At 33.4% G+C, this 17,401-nt stretch overlaps 1 protein-coding gene across 8 annotated transcripts in view; it reads left to right on the plus strand.

Annotated features, from left to right (window-relative positions):
* The window catches only part of AKAP13 (A-kinase anchoring protein 13), a 375,368-nt gene that overhangs the window by 176,723 nt on the left and 181,244 nt on the right, over positions 1–17,401 (plus strand). For all 8 annotated transcript variants that reach the window (XR_012486996.1, XM_074295087.1, XM_074295091.1 and 5 more), the window contains exon 4: positions 2,747–3,043. Coding sequence is in view for 7 of the 8 variants with exons in the window: in XM_074295087.1 (XP_074151188.1) it covers positions 2,747–3,043 (297 nt within the window). In the remaining variant the exon portion in view is untranslated. The remainder of the gene's footprint in view (positions 1–2,746; positions 3,044–17,401) is intronic.

The raw sequence follows: 17,401 nt of genomic DNA on the forward strand, positions 1-17,401 counted from the left end.
ATCAGCTTTATACCATGTTCTCAAACCTATCAATCCTGCCCAGAGTCTCATTATCTTTTGATAATCTATAGAACTTTATCTTTAGATAGATATTATTCATTATTTTCCTCCTTCCCTCATTCCTCCCCTTCATATATCCCAACTTCCCTATTACCATTGACGATAACACTGTCCTATTAGTACCTCAGGCTCATAATTTCAGAGTCATCCTGTGTTCTCAGTGTCTTTCACCCCTTTATCCAGTTGTTGCCAAGACCTGCTGATTTCACCTATCTTTTCCTCTGACACTGATGTAGGCCCGTAGTTCTAATCTTATACACACTCTCCCTCCCTCCTCCCCACCCCCTCTCGTTACCATAAATTATAGAAAATGACTAAGGCACAATTGCTGAAGTGATTCTTTTCAAATTGCTTATATTATTATTTTTTTATTATGGTTCCTGCTGTCATTGTGTTCTGTTCCTCTGCATCTCTTTAAACCTGAATTATATACTATTAAGGCGTGACTGTACTTGATAGTTCCTCCAAAGAGAATAATATTTTTTTAAACTGTTAAATTGAAAAATGTAAAAGTGCACAATCAAGATATTTTTACTCTTATTAGAGAACTAACTATAAAATAATGATGCTGGTTTTCCTATGTTGCTTCTGGAAATTAATTCCCATTCTTTATAGGTGTAGTTATTATCACAGCAAGGGGTTTATTTCTTAGCAAGCAAAAGCTCAGTAGCAATTCTTCGTTATTTTTATTGGTCTCACAATATGTAATTATTGTTTAATAAACCCAGAATTATTCTAAATTATTCTGCTGTAGGAATGAAGGGGTCATGGAAACCATGGCAAAAAAAAAACAAAACAAAACAAAAAAAACCCCAACTTTTTATTTGCTGCTTTGTTTGCACTGAAAGACAGTATTTTCATTTGTTTCCTTGTTATATTTCTTTACAATATAAAATTTATTTTGTATAACCAGAATTTCCTAGTCTGGACCAACCTTTCTATTATTTGGATAATCTATTTTATGATCCACAAAAAGGAATAGGTCTCACTTTCTGCAAGTTGAGTAGTGATGATCAGTTGCATTAGAAATTTGAGTTGAGTGGAATTAGTCCAGAATGGGTTATTTTTAATTTTTTTGATCTTTTTTATAGTTTAATCATTTTTAAAATGAATTTATTTTAGAGATGACAGTGAAAGAGCTTGGAGTAAATTGAAGTTAATCAATGAAAATTTTAGAATTTTCTCTTGACAGGGAAGAAACCCCTGAAATTGAGGAGCATTTTAACTTTATTCTGAGGTTGAAAGTCTAGAAATATTCTCTTATTGCTTAAGGTACTTAAGACCTGATATGAGAATTGTTACTAGCTGGTTATCTGGTTATCTTAAATGTTGATATCACAGAGTTTTGAATTGTATTTGGCATATGATTCCATCATTCATTGTTCTATAAAATTAATTATTTCCTAGGGATCCATATGTTTATATAGGTATGAAAAAAGAAATGCTATTTGAAAGAAATCATTTGTAAACAAAGCCTTTTATTTTGTTGACCTTATTCAAGGCTCATGATGAGGATGATGGTAATTTATTCAATGGCTTTAATGATGATAATGATGCTGACAACACTTAACGGTATTATTTGAATGTTACTGTGCACTTTTCCATCACTTTCTACAACCTTGTCTAATGAAGGGCAGTATTGCATGATGGATAGAATTTTGGACTTGGAATCAAGGTTTCAAATCCTATAGATTAGCTGTGTGACCTGGGTGAATTGTTTAAACTCTCCCAGCATTGATTTCATTATCTGTAAAATGGGGGTGAAAATGTCATCTACCTCACAGAAGTGCTATGAGGGTCAAATGTGATAATGTATTCAAAGTGCTTTAGAAACTTTAAAATTCTATACAAATGTTAGATGCTGTTATGATTATGTATCTCTAACCCACATTTCTTTTTCAATAACAACTGCAAAATAATTGGTTCTAGGACAATATACTGATGTGCTATTTTTAATATTTAATGTAAGTTGAACTGTTACATAGATAATTTAACTGCTTTATGTAGAGGAATAAATTAATTAGAATGCAAAATTATACGCTCATTGAAAACATTCATAAGCCTGGTAGCACATAGGATTATGGAGATGTACCTCATCCTTTTTCCATGTGATTTTTTTTTCCCCTGAGGGGAAAGTCAGTAAATGACTTGCCCAGAGTCACTCAGTTAGTACATGAAGTATCTGAGGCCAGATACTCAGGCCCTCATAACTCCAGGTCTGGCATTGAATCCCCTGTGACACCTAGCTACTTCTCCATATGATTTTGATATTTTCTTACTTAGACTTTGAAAAAGATTTTAATTTTTTTTTTCCAGCTTGAAGATTGTATTTCCTTTGGTAAACATCTCTTAGAAATATTGTTCTTAAATGTTTATGGATTAGTGTTGCTATCCATTTCATTCTCATTTTGAATATTTTAATGATTATTTTTATTCCTATAGATGTTATTGAGTAAGGTGGTCTTGAAAACTCATTCCTAATAATGAATTATTTGTCTGTAGTTTTTCAAAACCCGACAGGTATTTAAATGGCTCTGTGTTCATGCTTTGTTTTCTCAGTTAGTTTTTATAGAAAAAACAAACAAAGAAAAAAAAGAATATGATAGTATAACCTGTATGTCATGTGGTGGGTAAGAGTCCTTTTGACCTTCTAATGCTGATTTTGGGTATGGTGTGTTTTTGGTAGGTCATGATTGCTGTGAGACTGTGAAGGTCCTGCTCTGTGCTTCCAAGGAGGGACTCCCTGTTTTTGTGGTGGCTGAGGAAGATTTTCGCTTCATTCAGGATGAAGTATATGATGCAGCCCAATTCCTGGCAACCAGTGCTGGAAACCAACAGGCACTGAATTTTACCAGGTTTCTGGATCGATCGGGACCACCCTCCAGGGATGTGAATACTCTAGATGAGAAAGTAGCACTTGCATTTCGACATCTCAAACTGCCAGAAGAATGGAACGTCCTGGGAACAGATCCATCTTTGAATGGTGAGGACTTAATAAGTTCAAGCAGGGCATGTCGTTATGTCTGGAAGTCTACCTCACAATTTGTCTTTATAATGGCTGTACTGCTTTTAAATTTGGGATAATTTGTCTAATAATCTACCTGTCTAAGGCATTACCTTAATATCTTGGTTTAATTTTTTTTTTATTAACATTAATGTTTCTTATTAACAATCTAACGTGTTTAATAACTGTTTGCATTTCAATTAATTACTTTCCATAGATATTGATTTTCTAGTCACTCTCTTAAGTCTTCATTAGAATCTTTTTTTCCATTTTTATTCACTTTTGCTTTTAGAATGAGCTTTGTTAGTTTGCGCTTTATGATTTGACTTTAATTTTTTAAATTTATTTTTTCATTGTTTTATGCTTCTTTTCACATTTAGTGATATACTGTGTATCTGTTGGTCTTTATTGCAAGAAAATATTACATTACTTAGTACGATTTATTTAGTAATTCCCTTTTTGTTAGTCATTTAGAGTGTATGAAAGAGAAATGTTTAATCACCCTGCACCAATAGGCTGGGGCCAGATTGTGAAGGAGTTTAAACGCCAAATGGAAGGGTTTAGATTTCATCCAGTGGGCATTAGGTAGCACTTCTTGGTTTAGAAAATGCTTTCCCTACAGCAACCCTGTAAGGTACATAGTATAAATATTATTACCCTTATTTTGGGATGAACAAACTGAGACAAAGAGATATTAAGTAACTTGTCTACGAGCACGATTCAACCTGTGGACTTTTATAGATGGAAAGATAGATGGATGGATAGATGGAAAGGGAGACAGATATAGACAGACTGAGTTTGAAATCCCTGGTAGGAATATAGAGATAAAGAATTTTTTAATTACAAATGATCTTTAGATATTGAACTGAAGTTCAAAACAGAAGTCAGGATTGAAAACAGGGAGATTTTCAAATCATCTACTTTAAGAGATACTTGAAGATATGAAAGATAAAATTTGCAAGAGACATAATGTACGGTGACAGAAACAAAGGGCCAAACACTGTACCACTCCTATTTTAAGAGTGGGAACCTAAAATAGAACTATCAAGGAAGATGGAAGGACCTTGCAAATGGGTAGGAGAAAAGATAATGTCATAAAACTAAAAGTTAGGGAGTGTTCCCAGAAGAAAGGGGTGGTCAGCAGTTTAAGACTCTACAAAAAGTTCTAGAGGCATGAGGATTAAAAGAAGGTTTTTAGTTTTGACATTGATACCTTCTTTTAAAGGTCATTATAACTTTTTTCATGAGTAAATCAACATATAATTTACCCATTAAAATTATTAATCATTGTTCAGTTTGTAAATGTTTCTGTGTTGAAATAAAACTTGCATAAATAGTAAATTTATACATTTATGCATATTCAGGGTTTCTATATGTTTCTATGACTTAAAGATTGATCAATCCAGTATAGTGCATATAGCTCTGGATTAGGAGGCAAATGCCTTGAGCTAGTCTTCACTCTGCTGCTAACTGGATATGGATCTCTCATTCTAAGGAGGTCATTTCATCCTACTGGGCCTGTTTTTCATGAGTTGAATAAAGGGGTTGAACTAGATGAGATGAACTCTGAAATTATTTCATAGGGGGTATATAATCATAACTTCTATTTCATTATAAAAGAGAAGAAAGCTGGGCATGATATGACATGCATTCAACATTTTCAGAATTCAAAGAAAGGATAGGTAGAATCCTTTGGCTTAAGAATTGTACTGAACAAGTCCAACCAGTTGGAGTGGGAATTTCTTAAGAATGAAATTCTGAAATTACAAATTGAAACAATAATGTTGAAAGAAAAAGGAGAACTATGGAAAAAGGATGATGGATGTGCATGCACAGGAAACTCATTGCCCAAGTTTGATTTTTCAAAGGACTTGCTGTAATAAAGGATGGAAACAAAGACATACAACTGGAAAGATGAAAAGAAAAAAGAATTTGGATAACCTTGCAAAAATAGTGTCAAGAACACTAATGTTCAGAATATATTGAGGCTGTTTATACATATTCGGGACCACAAAATGTACATTCAAAACCGTCTATATTAAGGATAAATCAAGTTTAACAAAAAAAGGGTTAAGTATGGATGAGATGATGAAAACATACTGCAAAAAGCTGAACTATTCATTTTTTTAGCAACTTCTTTTTTTCCCCTAAGACAAGGACATTGATTTTTGGAGTGAGAAATAAATAGCAAAAATGATTAATAAGAATTTGAAACAACACAAAAGAGAAAATAGTACAAGAGCATTGAACTGTCTTAAATGTGTTTAACAGGTCAAAAAGAACTTCCTCCCAGGTTACTGAAAAATTAACGTTATTGCTGAGCCACTTTCAGTGATCCCTAAAAGAGTATAAAGAGAAAGGTGTCACAGGCTTGGAAATGGTCAACTGTCTTTATTTTTTTTTAATAGCTTTTTATTTACAAGATATATGCATGGGTAATTTTTCAGTATTGACAATTGCAAAACCTTTTGTTCCAATTTTTCCCCTTCTTCCCCTCACATCCTCCCCCAGATGGCAGGTAATGGTCAACTGTCTTAATTCCTTCTTTCTCCCAAAAAGGGGAATAGATTTTGCAAATTTAGAAGTTTTGAGATAACTTTCTGGCTCAGTTCTATAATGCTATTTACTAAAAAGATGACTTAATAAGTATCTTTAAAAAGGGAAGCAGTGATCTTGATGCCATATTGGGCCTCACTGATACTTTGCCAACTAGATTTTAGCAAAGTATTTGATGAACTCACATGTGCTCTTGTGAAGAAGATAGACTAGATGGTGGTGTAATTGGGTGCATTTGTGACTTGTTGATTGACTAGATTCTGAATAATTATGGGGTTATTGTTGGATAGTAGAGTAGCCCATGGATTTGTAGTTGATCTTAAATGGTTTTGTATTTTTAGCAAGGATTTGTTTAAGGGTATATAGATGGATGACTAGTAGATGTGTCAAACAACATGAAACTAGGATGGAGAGTCAGCATGGTGGATCAAATAATAAAACTCCCATTTTGACCTTCACATTGATACATTGGATTTTCCCTTACAGGATATTTTCAAGAAAGGTTGGATGACTACTTGTTAGCGATATTATAGAAGGGATTAAATTCTTGTTCAGGTATGGATTAGACTAGATAGTATAAGTCTCTCCTAAATTTGACATTCTGTGATTCTTCTTTTTCTCATTGCTGATGTACATCAAATCTATTTTTATATATGCACTCCAAGTCCAACATTTTATCCACTATGTCATCTAGTCTCTAGATAATCTTCAAGGTCAACCAGACCTTGCACTTTGTATTAGTTTTATGGTTAACTAGTTTTGTAATCATAGTCACTAAATGTGGCCCCCAGAAAAACCTGTTTTTCTCCTCTATAAAAGGAGACATATAGTTTTCTTATTCTACAATTCTAGTTATTAGATTCGTTAAGATTTTTGACTCGGCTGTCTGACTTATATTCAAGGACAGAAAAACAAATGATTTAGAAGTGTCTTTTGGAATGGAGTGTGTCAGAAGACTTAGGAATTGTCTTGCTTATGAAGTAACAGGATTGTTGTTTTAGAGTACCTTTCTTTAGACAGTTTGAGAGCCAACTGAAAAACCTTGAAAAACTTCAAAAGGTAGTTTTATACATTTTTTTAAAATGTAAGTTCCCAGAAGCAACTATTTTATTTTTAAAATTTTGTACTTTTATAATACTAGCAATTTTGCAGTGAAATTTCAGCCAACCTAAATTTGATTCATTCTGTATTAGGGAAATTAGAAGTAAGCTATTTCATGTTTTGGACTGAGTAAGTTCTCCAAGATGCAAATAAAATGGATTTAAAGGTTTTTTTATTTCTCTTTTGTTCTTTCTTACATTTTTTCCTTCTTCATTACATCAATGAGACTTATTTAGTTTGAGATGACTCGCTTCCCTAGCCTTACTTTTTTTCTCTCTCTCATTCCCTTCATCTCATCCTTTATAATTTTCTTCTTTCTCAAATGAAAAGTGTTATCAGTCAGATTCTAGGACCTCATGAGTTTTCCATTTTTCCTTTTTTATACTCATTTAGTTTTGTCAGACTAGAACATTTTTTGTTAAGTTTTCATTTATCTACAAGCCAAAGGCTCTTCTTTCCCTTTATTTCAATCCCTAATCCTTTTAAGAGTATTTACTATCAGCCTCTAAGAAGGGTGACCTTTTTTATTCTTGGAATATAAAACTTTAAGCTTTTAAAAGTCTGACAGCTACTCCAGTGTAAGGCTATTTGACACAGAATTTGGGGCATGAAATGGCTTTTTGGAATAGCTCTAACCCTACCTGATTTTTGGTACTAGACTAGAACTTACATACCTGATTTACTTTTTACCATAGTAAGGCAGCAATCTCTGATTGAGGAAATATATTATTTTTTTCTAAGGAACCATTTAAGCTTTTTAGTACTTATATCTGATTGTTATTTTGATGAATATAAAATTCATATAAAAATTTGGCTTAAAATATACAGTTTTGGTAAGGATAAGAAATGAAATTCTTCCCGTATTTTCCTTATGCAGAATAACTTTATTTAAAAGAACAATTATTGTGAACCTCCTATTTATAAAGCTCAGTGTTAGGAGCTGAAGACATTAGATAAATTAGATACTATCCATTTTTTTTCAGTTAGTTATAAAAGAAATAAATGGAATGGTCCTGTTTTTAAAATCTCTTAAACATTTCACCACCTAGTGTTGGTGGCCGATGAATTTCAGGTTATCTAGGTTTCTAAAAACCTTGAGCCAATTTTAGTATGTACATTGGTGTGAGTAAGACTAGGTGATGAAATTGAATTCTTGCATGAATTCATGTACACTAGCCTTGTAGAGGTCATCTTAATGTAGCCCTTGTATGGAATCATACATAGCTCTTAACATTCATTTGTGCTTAACTGATGTCAAATATCACTTCAAAAGTCCATATGGTTAATATATAACAAGGACATCCTTTCAGAGAAGGAACTTTACATTAAATATGTGTTAAAAATAAGATGATCTATTATCATTTATATTTGTCTCTAGCTTTACGTTATGTAAATTCCACCCTTCCCCCTATCCTCCTTCCATCATCTTGGAAAGAAATGTTTATTATAATCTATAAACTTGTTTCCTGTAGTCCCACAAAGAAATTTCCGTTACTATCAATCAATAAAAATAATAATGATGATAGTGAAAATTTACATGGTACTTTAAGATTTATGGAGTGCTTTACATTTAATACTTATAATAGCTCTCTGAGGAAGTGATATTATAATCTGTAGTTTGATAATAATAGTTAACATTAAATAGTGCCTATGTGCCATGCATTTTGCAAAATGCTTTGCAAATATCATCTCATTTTGATCCCCAAAACAATTCTGGAAGGTAGGTGCTATTATCATTTGCATTTTACAGAGGAGAAATTGAGGAAAACACATTATTTGACTTGCCCAGGGAAATACTGCTATTAAATGCCTGAAACTGGATTTGAACTTGAGTCTTGACTCCATGTTTAGTGCTCTAGACACTGCACAAGTGGAAACTGAAATTGAGAGAGTTTGTGACTCATCCAGGGTCACACAGCTAGTAACAGGAGTAAGATTCGAATTCATTTTTTTGTGACTTCAAGTCGTCATTTAACTTCTTTTGACTTCAGTTTCATTTGTAAATGAAGAGTTTGGACTATATGATTTCTAGTTTTAAATGGATGACTCCAGGATCCTAGCTCATAACCTCTGAACTTTTCAGAACCTTATTTTTGTTATTGGTAAAATAGATGAAATAATACTTGCTCTGATAGTTCTGTGAGGATTACTCAGGATACTTTTCAGGATTGGTATAAGGATTAAATATAAAATACATGTGAAAGTGCTTTTAAAGTGATGAAACACACAGTAATGGTAATATGGGTGCTTCATGGTTTAAAAGCATTTTTTTTTTATTTTTTTATTTTTTTATTTTTAATTTTTTATTTTATTTTATAATTATAACATTTTTTGACAGTACATATGCATGGGTAATTTTTTACAACATTATCCCTTGCACTTACTTCTATTCAGATTTTTTCCCTTCCTCCCCCAACCCCCTCCCCCAGATGGCAAGCAGTCTTATATATGTTAAATATATTACAGTATATTCTAGATACAATATATGTGTGTAGAACCGAATTTTTTGTTGCACAGGAAGAATTGGATTCAGAAGGTAAAAATAACAGTTTACATTCATTTCCCAGTGTTTCTTTTCTGGATGTAGCTGGTTCTGTCCATCATTAATAAGTTGGAATTGGATTAGCTCTTCTCTATGTAGAAGAAATCCACTTCCATCAGCATACATCCTCATACAGTATCATTGTTGAAGTGTATAATGATCTTCTGGTTCTGCTCGTTTCACTCAGCATCAGTTGATGTAAGTCTCTCCAAGCCTCTCTGTATTTCTCCTGTTGGTCATTTTTTATAGAACAATAATATTCCATAACATTCATATACCATAGTTTACCCAACCATTCTCCAATTGATGGACATCCATTCATTTTCCAGCTTCTAGCCACTATGAAAAGGGCTGCCACAAACATTTTGGCACATACAGGACCCTTTCCCTTCTCTAGTAGTTCCTTGGGGTATAAGCCCAGTAGTAGTATGGCTGGGTCAAAGGGTATGCACATTTTGATAACTTTTTGGGCATAATTCCAGATTGCTCTCCAGAATGTTGGATTCTTTCACAACTCCACCAACAATGCATCAGTGTCCCAGTTTTCCCACAGCCCCTCCAACATTCATCGTTATTTGTTCCTGTCATCTTAGCCAATCTGACAGGTGTGTAATGATATCTCAGAGTTGTCTTAATTTGCATTTCTCTGATCAATAGTGATTTGGAACACTCTTTCATATGAGTGGAAATAGTTTTAATTTCATCATCTGAAAATTGTCTGTTCATATCCTTTGACCATTTATCAATTGGAGAATGGCTTGATTTCTTATAAATTAAAGTCAATTCTCTGTATATTTTGGAGATGAGGCCTTTATCAGAACCTTTAACTGTAAAAATTTTTTCCCAATTTGTTACTTCCCTTCTAATCTTGTTTGCATTAGTTTTGTTTGTGCAGAAACTTTTTAATTTGGTGTAATCAAAATGTTCTATTTTGTGATCAATAATGGTCTCTAGTTCTCCCTTGGACACAAACTCCTTCCTCCTCCACAAGTCCGAGAGGTAAACCATCCCATGTTCCTCCAATTTATTTATGATTTCGTTCTTTATGCCTAAATCTTGGACCCATTTTGATCTAATCTTAGTATGTGGTGTTAAATGTGGGTCCATTCCTAGTTTCTGCCATACTAATTTCCAGTTTTCCCAGCAGTTTTTGTCAAATAATGAATTCTTATCCCAAAATTTGGGATCTTTGGGTTTGTCAAAGATTAGATTGCTATTTTTATTCACTATCTTGTCCTGTGAACCTAACCTATGCCACTGATCAACTAGTCTATTTCTTAGCCAATACCAAATGGTTTTGGTGACTGTTGCTTTATAATATAGCTTTAAATCAGGTACACTTAGACCACCTTCCTCTGACTTTTTTTTCATTAGTTCCCTTGCAATTCTCGACCTTTTATTTTTCCATATGAATTTTGTTGTTATTTTTTCTAGGTCATTAAAATAGTTTCTTGGGAGTCTGATTGGTATAGCACTAAATAAATAGATTAGTTTGGGGAGTATTGTCATCTAAAAGCATTTTCTTAATCTGCTGTGAATTTCCTTTCATGGTGAAGGGGGTTGAATTTCTATTTGTCTAAAGTGACAGTAGATGGTCCCATCTGTACTGTCAGCCCAAGAAATACCAGGTAAGTACAGCAGAGTGGTTGTTAAAGATTGAAAATACCCTGTTTCACAAACATCACTGTTCTCAGCAATTCTTTAGAGAGTCAGGAGCTATGTGAATAGTGGAAATCATGGCCTATCCAGGGATAGAATAACCTGGTTTGCAAAGAAAAGGATAGCTTCTTTTATTGAAGTAGCAGAGATAGGCAAATGAAATGGGATTTTTTCTTCTTGTTCTTAAATATTTTTAAAAGCTGTTTCTTAAAATAATGTAATTAAAAGTTTTATTAAATATTTCTTAATCTCTAGATTAAAAAAAAAAAGAAAGAAATTTCTATTGTAGCTTTCTCTGCATTTCTAACAAGAACTATACTAATGACAACGATTCAAACTAGAAATAAATGGTAGAGCAAGAAAACCTACACTGACTGGAGCTGTTCATGATATACCTTTATTAGTTCTTCAATGCCTTAGTGACAGTAGTGACAAATTGAGTTAGACCAGCACTTCCTCGGGAGAAGGAATATTTAAAGCAGTGGTCAGCTTTATATAATGCTGTAGAATGTTCCCATTCAAGACTTATATAGGGAGATCAGAGACTGCTCATTCCCAGAAACATCTTGTGGGAAATGTTTCATTTTCTTTTGGCCCTGGTATTGTTTAATCCTAGATGACCTGATTTTTCAGGGGGTAATGCTGACCACAAAGAGAAAAGGAAAAGAAAAGACAGACTCCAGGATCAAACAGACCAAATAAAGTACAAAGAACAGCATGTGCATTCTCTATATCTTGGCTTTAAGAATTTATCTTTTGAGTCATTGCTGATTATTTGTTTCTGGTTAATAGCATCCCAAACTTTAATCCTTGTGAGTGTAGGAGAGGAGTGGGAATGGTAAATTTTAAGTGTTTGGCAGTTTTTTTGTGAAAAGTCTGCTAGCCTCAGATGCACTGGTGGTCAGCTTATATATATATGTCATACTTTTGCAAAGTGGAGGGTAGTAAGAACAATGACCCAAAAGGTTAAAACATTAAAAAAAAAACAGCTGGCTCATACACCATTAACAAATAACTATATATATATATATATCTTCTTGACCTGAAATAAAGTATTCTAAACTCCAAAACTAACTGAAAAATCCTAATGCTTGAGCTATAAATGCCCTTTTATATAGGAGCCTTTCAGATTAGAGCTCTCATTTTGAGTTATGCTTGGCTGATGTGCCACCTCTCAAGTTAAATGTAGGTATGGCTTTCTCACATTTGAAATGAAAATTTCTATGTCAAGAAATATAAGTTGCTGATGATAAAGTGTTGATTTTTAGTCTTATTTAATTAGAATATCTGCCTATCTGATTTATCTTCCTTGCCAATCCTTGCTTAATTCATATTGACCTTTGCCTAATATAGCTATTACATTGTTTGTTTTTATATTTCATGGTTATTCGGCTTCATGATGATACCTCTGCTGAATCCTGTTCATTTAAATCACATTGGTTGCTTTAGTGTGTTGGCTATGCCAACTGAACTAAAACAGTTATCATGGTAATTATTAATCACAGTATTTTCTGAGTTCTTTTGTAATCTCTGCAGTCTCTTCCAGATCTTAGTCCCACATTTCTCTTTCTGTGTATGATGTCTGATCAAGTACTATAAACAATAATAAAAAGAAAATTATGGTTTTTACTTTTATATAATAGCAGTAATAATAATAACTGACTTAGTGCTATATCTTATGTACCTACTTTTAATTGATCCTCATAACAGTACTGTGAGATAATTACTAGATATTGTTACCTCTATTGTAAAAGTAAAGGGGAAAAACAGTTCTGGTTAAGTGACTTGCTTGCTTAGGGTCACTTAGTATTTAAATCAGGATTTGAACTGAAATCATCTTGATTCCAAATTCAGCATTCTATCTGCTTTGTAACTGTCTTTGTGGCATATACTTTAAGATAACATGAATTTATAAAACATTTATGTTGTTTACAGCTTTGTGTAGAGTGCTGAAAGAGTGGGATAGAAGATACTTATGACCAAACACATCAATAAGAAATTTAAAATTCAATAAACATGTATTAAGCAACTCCTGTATACCAGGCACTATGCTAAGTGCTGGGAATACAGATCAGTAAAAGAAAAGCAAAGTCCCTGTCCTCATGGGTATTTCAGTCTAATAAGAAAAGTCAAAAGGAAACTGAAGGGGGTGGAGGGCAATATTAAGGATACTCAGTGTGGGGGCATCATGTTCTGTGCAGTACAAACCAAACAAAACTGCAGACAGGAAGTAGAGAGTGAGTTGGGAAGTCCAGGTCCTTGCCCTCTCTAAAGGAAAACTTTAGAAGAGCACTGCAGTCTTCCAGAAAGAGGGAAGACTAAGGAATATCAGAAGGAACTGACTTTGCCAAATGGTCACCTTATCCTGCGAGGAGCATCTTGTTCCCTGGAGCTCAAATCAAACAGAGCTGCAGATGTAAAGTTCCATCCTGCCCATAAAATGGTGTTGGGGGCACACTGTGGATAATTTTAAACAACTGGAGAATAAAAGTATGGCAGCATTTAAATAAATACACACGTGTGCGTACACACACACACACACACAGTAGTGTTGGACTGAATGTGGATGTATAGGGTAACAAAGAAGTGCCAAAACTCCATCATAGCATCAAAGAAAGAGCCTTGAGCTTGGCATCTGGACGCCAGGTTAAAATTCTGCCTCATATTTAGTCACTTGGTTAGCATTAGAAAAATCATTTACCATTTTGAAGCCTCAATTTCCTCATTTCTAATATGAGTGGTAGTACTTGAACTACCTATTTGTTGTAAAGGAAAGGATTTTAATAACCTTAAAGATTATGAATCATTCAGTAAGGAAAAGGTTCAACCACATTGAATGGTATTTAATTAGCTGTTAAATTACCATTATACATTTTCCTCCCAATTTTAGGGAATATTATTTAGGTAACATCTTAATAGTCAACTAGTGATCCTGAATATTTACTGAGAACAATAGTCATAGACTAATTTATTTTTGTCACGTTTGTGCTTTTTAGTATTAAAGCTGTTACTTCCTATAGCCTGTGTTTTTTCCCTCCCTTAAAGGCCCATGGTTGTAGGGGTTTTGTGCCTGTGAATTTACTGAGTACTTATTAGATGCCCAGCAATTTGGTCAGATGAGTAAAGGAAACAGGGCTTCTGCACTCTAAGATATAGTAACCATTTGCCCATTTGCTTTTATATAGAAAGGTTTTGTTTTGTTTCTCTGTGTGTGTGTGTGTGTGTGTGTGTGTGTGTGTGTGTAATACATACATATATATATACATGCTATTTTTATTTCAGGTTTGCAAAATGCGAATATTAAGCTTAAATAATAAGCTAAATATTAGCTTATTTTATCTTCTAGCACTTATCACACCTCTGTATATAGTAGTATATAATAGACTTATAATTATCGATAATTGACTAACTCATAACTACTCTGGAGGTAGGTACTGTTATTTCCCCCACTTAAGGACTGAGGTGACTCAGGCAGAAAGAGGTTAATTAACTTAACAAGGATTGAGTAAATAATTTGCTAGTGTCTGAGACATGGTTTGGGTTAAGATAAGACCTAGTAGATGTCAAGCAATTTAAGAAATATATGTTTATCTAATTTCAAAGATCAGAGTCTTGTTCTATAACATTGTATAACATGACTGATTATATCCTTTCACACACACTCCTTGGCCTCAGCTTCTTCATTTGTTAACTATATGCATATAAATTGTTATTAACATCATCATGTTAATGTATTAATACTTTGTTGTAATTGTTTAACAGGAATTTCATTAGAGCCCATCAGAGCATCAGCTCAGTCTTCAATGATAAGAATGTCATAAATTCTGAACTCTTTGAAGAGCTTGCTTGTTTCCCTATTTTCTCAGTTCAGTTAGACTTTGGGGTGGCATGGATCTAGTCTTAGTAAACACTATAATGGCAACCACCCTCTGTCATTACTTTCATATGAAAAATAGGGTTTAATACAAGCAAATGCTGTTTCATAATTTTTCATTTATTTATTTTGATCAAAGTCCTAATTATAGTTTAAAAAAAAAAAACTTGGAGATTTTATAGTGGTATAGTAGACACATGAGTAAGAACCTAAATGGACACATAAAATGATGCTTTAAAATCCCATTTCATTTTAGATAAGATGTTTAAAAAGATTTTTTAAAATTTCAATTCCAAATTCTTTCACTCCACCACATCCATCGAGAAAACAAGAAATATGATACCCTTTTAAACATATGAAATCATACAAAAATTCCACAGTGTTCATCAACTCTCTCTGGAGGTGGATAGCATTTGTTTTCATGAGTCTTTTAAAATTGTCATGAATCATTGTATTGATCAGAGTAGCTAAGTCACAGTCACATATAACAATATTGTTATAATATTACTCTTGCTTTGGTTCTGTTTACTTTGCACCACTTCCCAGGTTTTTCTGAAACCATACTCTTATAGCACAAGAATATTTTATCACATTCATATATTACAATTTACTCAGCCATTCCCCAGCTGGTGTGCATCCCCTCAGTTTCTAATTCTCTGCTATTACAAAAGAAGCTGGAATAAACATTTTTATACATGGATAATCTTTTTCCTTTTTCTTTGATCTCTTTGAATTGATAATTGATCTAAGGATATGCACAGTTTTGAATCCCTTTGGACATTGTTCTAAATTATTCTCCAGAATGGTGGGACCAGAATGGATACAACTCCACCAAAATGCATCAGTGTCCTTGTTTTTCCTCCAGACATTGTCATTTTCCTTTTCTGTCGTATTAAGTGATCTGAAAGGTATGCAGTGGTATCTCAGATTTTTTTTTATTTTTACTTCTCTAATTATTGGTGATTTAAAGCATTTTGCATGTTATTTGGATTGTTTTGATTTCTTATAAAAACTGCCTGTTTATGTTGGACATTAATTAGATGCTTGCTATGTACTAGGCACTGTGAATATGCTTTATAATTTCATTTGATCCACTCAGCAACTCTAAAATAGATATTATTATCCCCATTCTACTGTTGGAAATTGAATCAGAGGGTCAGTAACTTATCCAGGTGTTTACATTAAAAATAGCACTGATATGTTACCTCCTGGGAGTGGAGGAGTAGAAGAGGGAGAGGACCGGGATGCCTAAAAAAGGGCAAATAGGTTCAGGGTGAAAACAGAACAAAGCCAGTAGTGGGATTGGATTTGTAAGTAGCTACTAGAAAAGAAGAAGAAAAATGTTTCAGGAAAAGATAATGACAGAAATTTCAGTGGTGATTTTTATTGTCTCCCCTTTGAATTTATTCTTTGGAGAAATTGCCTTCAATTCACTAAGGCTCAAAACATTATGCCTTTTAAATCTATATGGATTTTTGTTGCTTTCAGTATTAATAAAAGAACATTTTAAAAAATCATTATCATCAGAGGTAAAAATAATTTTATTTCCTTTTGAATGATTTTTTTTTCTCCTTCAAATTATAAAGTGCTTCATATTTCAAAAGATCTTATGGAATATTTTGTTTAAACAAATTATTCCACTGCAATTCTGAAATTCTGTTTTTTTTTCTTTTTAATTTTAGCTAATCTTAGATAAGTTACTTCAAATTCAAATAAATAAACACTCAATTTTCTATCAGGGTCTATTGCTAGAACTTTGCAAAACAATTAGATAAGCCAGACAATGCTTGAAAGCATTAGGCCTTTTTGTTGGAAATGTTTATGGAGAACTCAAAAAGAGAATGCAAGAGCATGACTGAAGAAATTCAAAGAAATGGGTGACAAATACAGGAAAAGAAGCAGCCTACCCACCTTCTCAATGGGAAACTAGCACCTCTGAAACGGTAATGGGAAAGGGTTATAACCAAGCATGTAGCCAGTGAGCCTCAGGCACAGTGTTTTTTAGGTCATGACAGGAAAAGCAACTCTTTGATGGTCTTACTAGAGGCAGTTCCTAGGACTTGGTACACAATTATACAATGTACACACTGGAACTCTTTGGTTCATACTTCACAGTAATTCCAGGAACTTCATGGTCAGAGCATCTCCAATATCAGGGCTACTCAGAAGTTTTATGGAGACGGGGCAGAGAAAGTTTTGCTTAAGCAACCCTGATTTTGATAACTGTGTCTCATTGTAATTGGTTTACTTTGTAATCCTATACATTTTATTTTATGCACTTAAAAACATGATTCTGAAAAGGGGCATCTAGGCGTCACTTGGTTGTCAGTGGAGATTTATGACAAAAAACAGTGTTAAAGGCCCCTAGTCTAGGTCAGTCATTATTGTCCTTGTAGTAACTCAAAATTTTGAGTGTTTCTGTCAGACACTTGAGTAATGTCTTAATGCCTTAAACATAAAAAATAAACCAACCAAACAAAAATCCTCATTTCACATTGCCAATAAAAGTTTTATCTGTTGGTTGAACTTACAAACCAGGTTAAAAGATGATATTCCATAAAGGCAGAGGCACTTGGGAGGACCCATGGACTTATAATGATGAAAA

Source organism: Sminthopsis crassicaudata, chromosome 2, assembly GCF_048593235.1.
Source record: "Sminthopsis crassicaudata isolate SCR6 chromosome 2, ASM4859323v1, whole genome shotgun sequence".
NCBI lineage: Eukaryota > Metazoa > Chordata > Mammalia > Dasyuromorphia > Dasyuridae > Sminthopsis > Sminthopsis crassicaudata.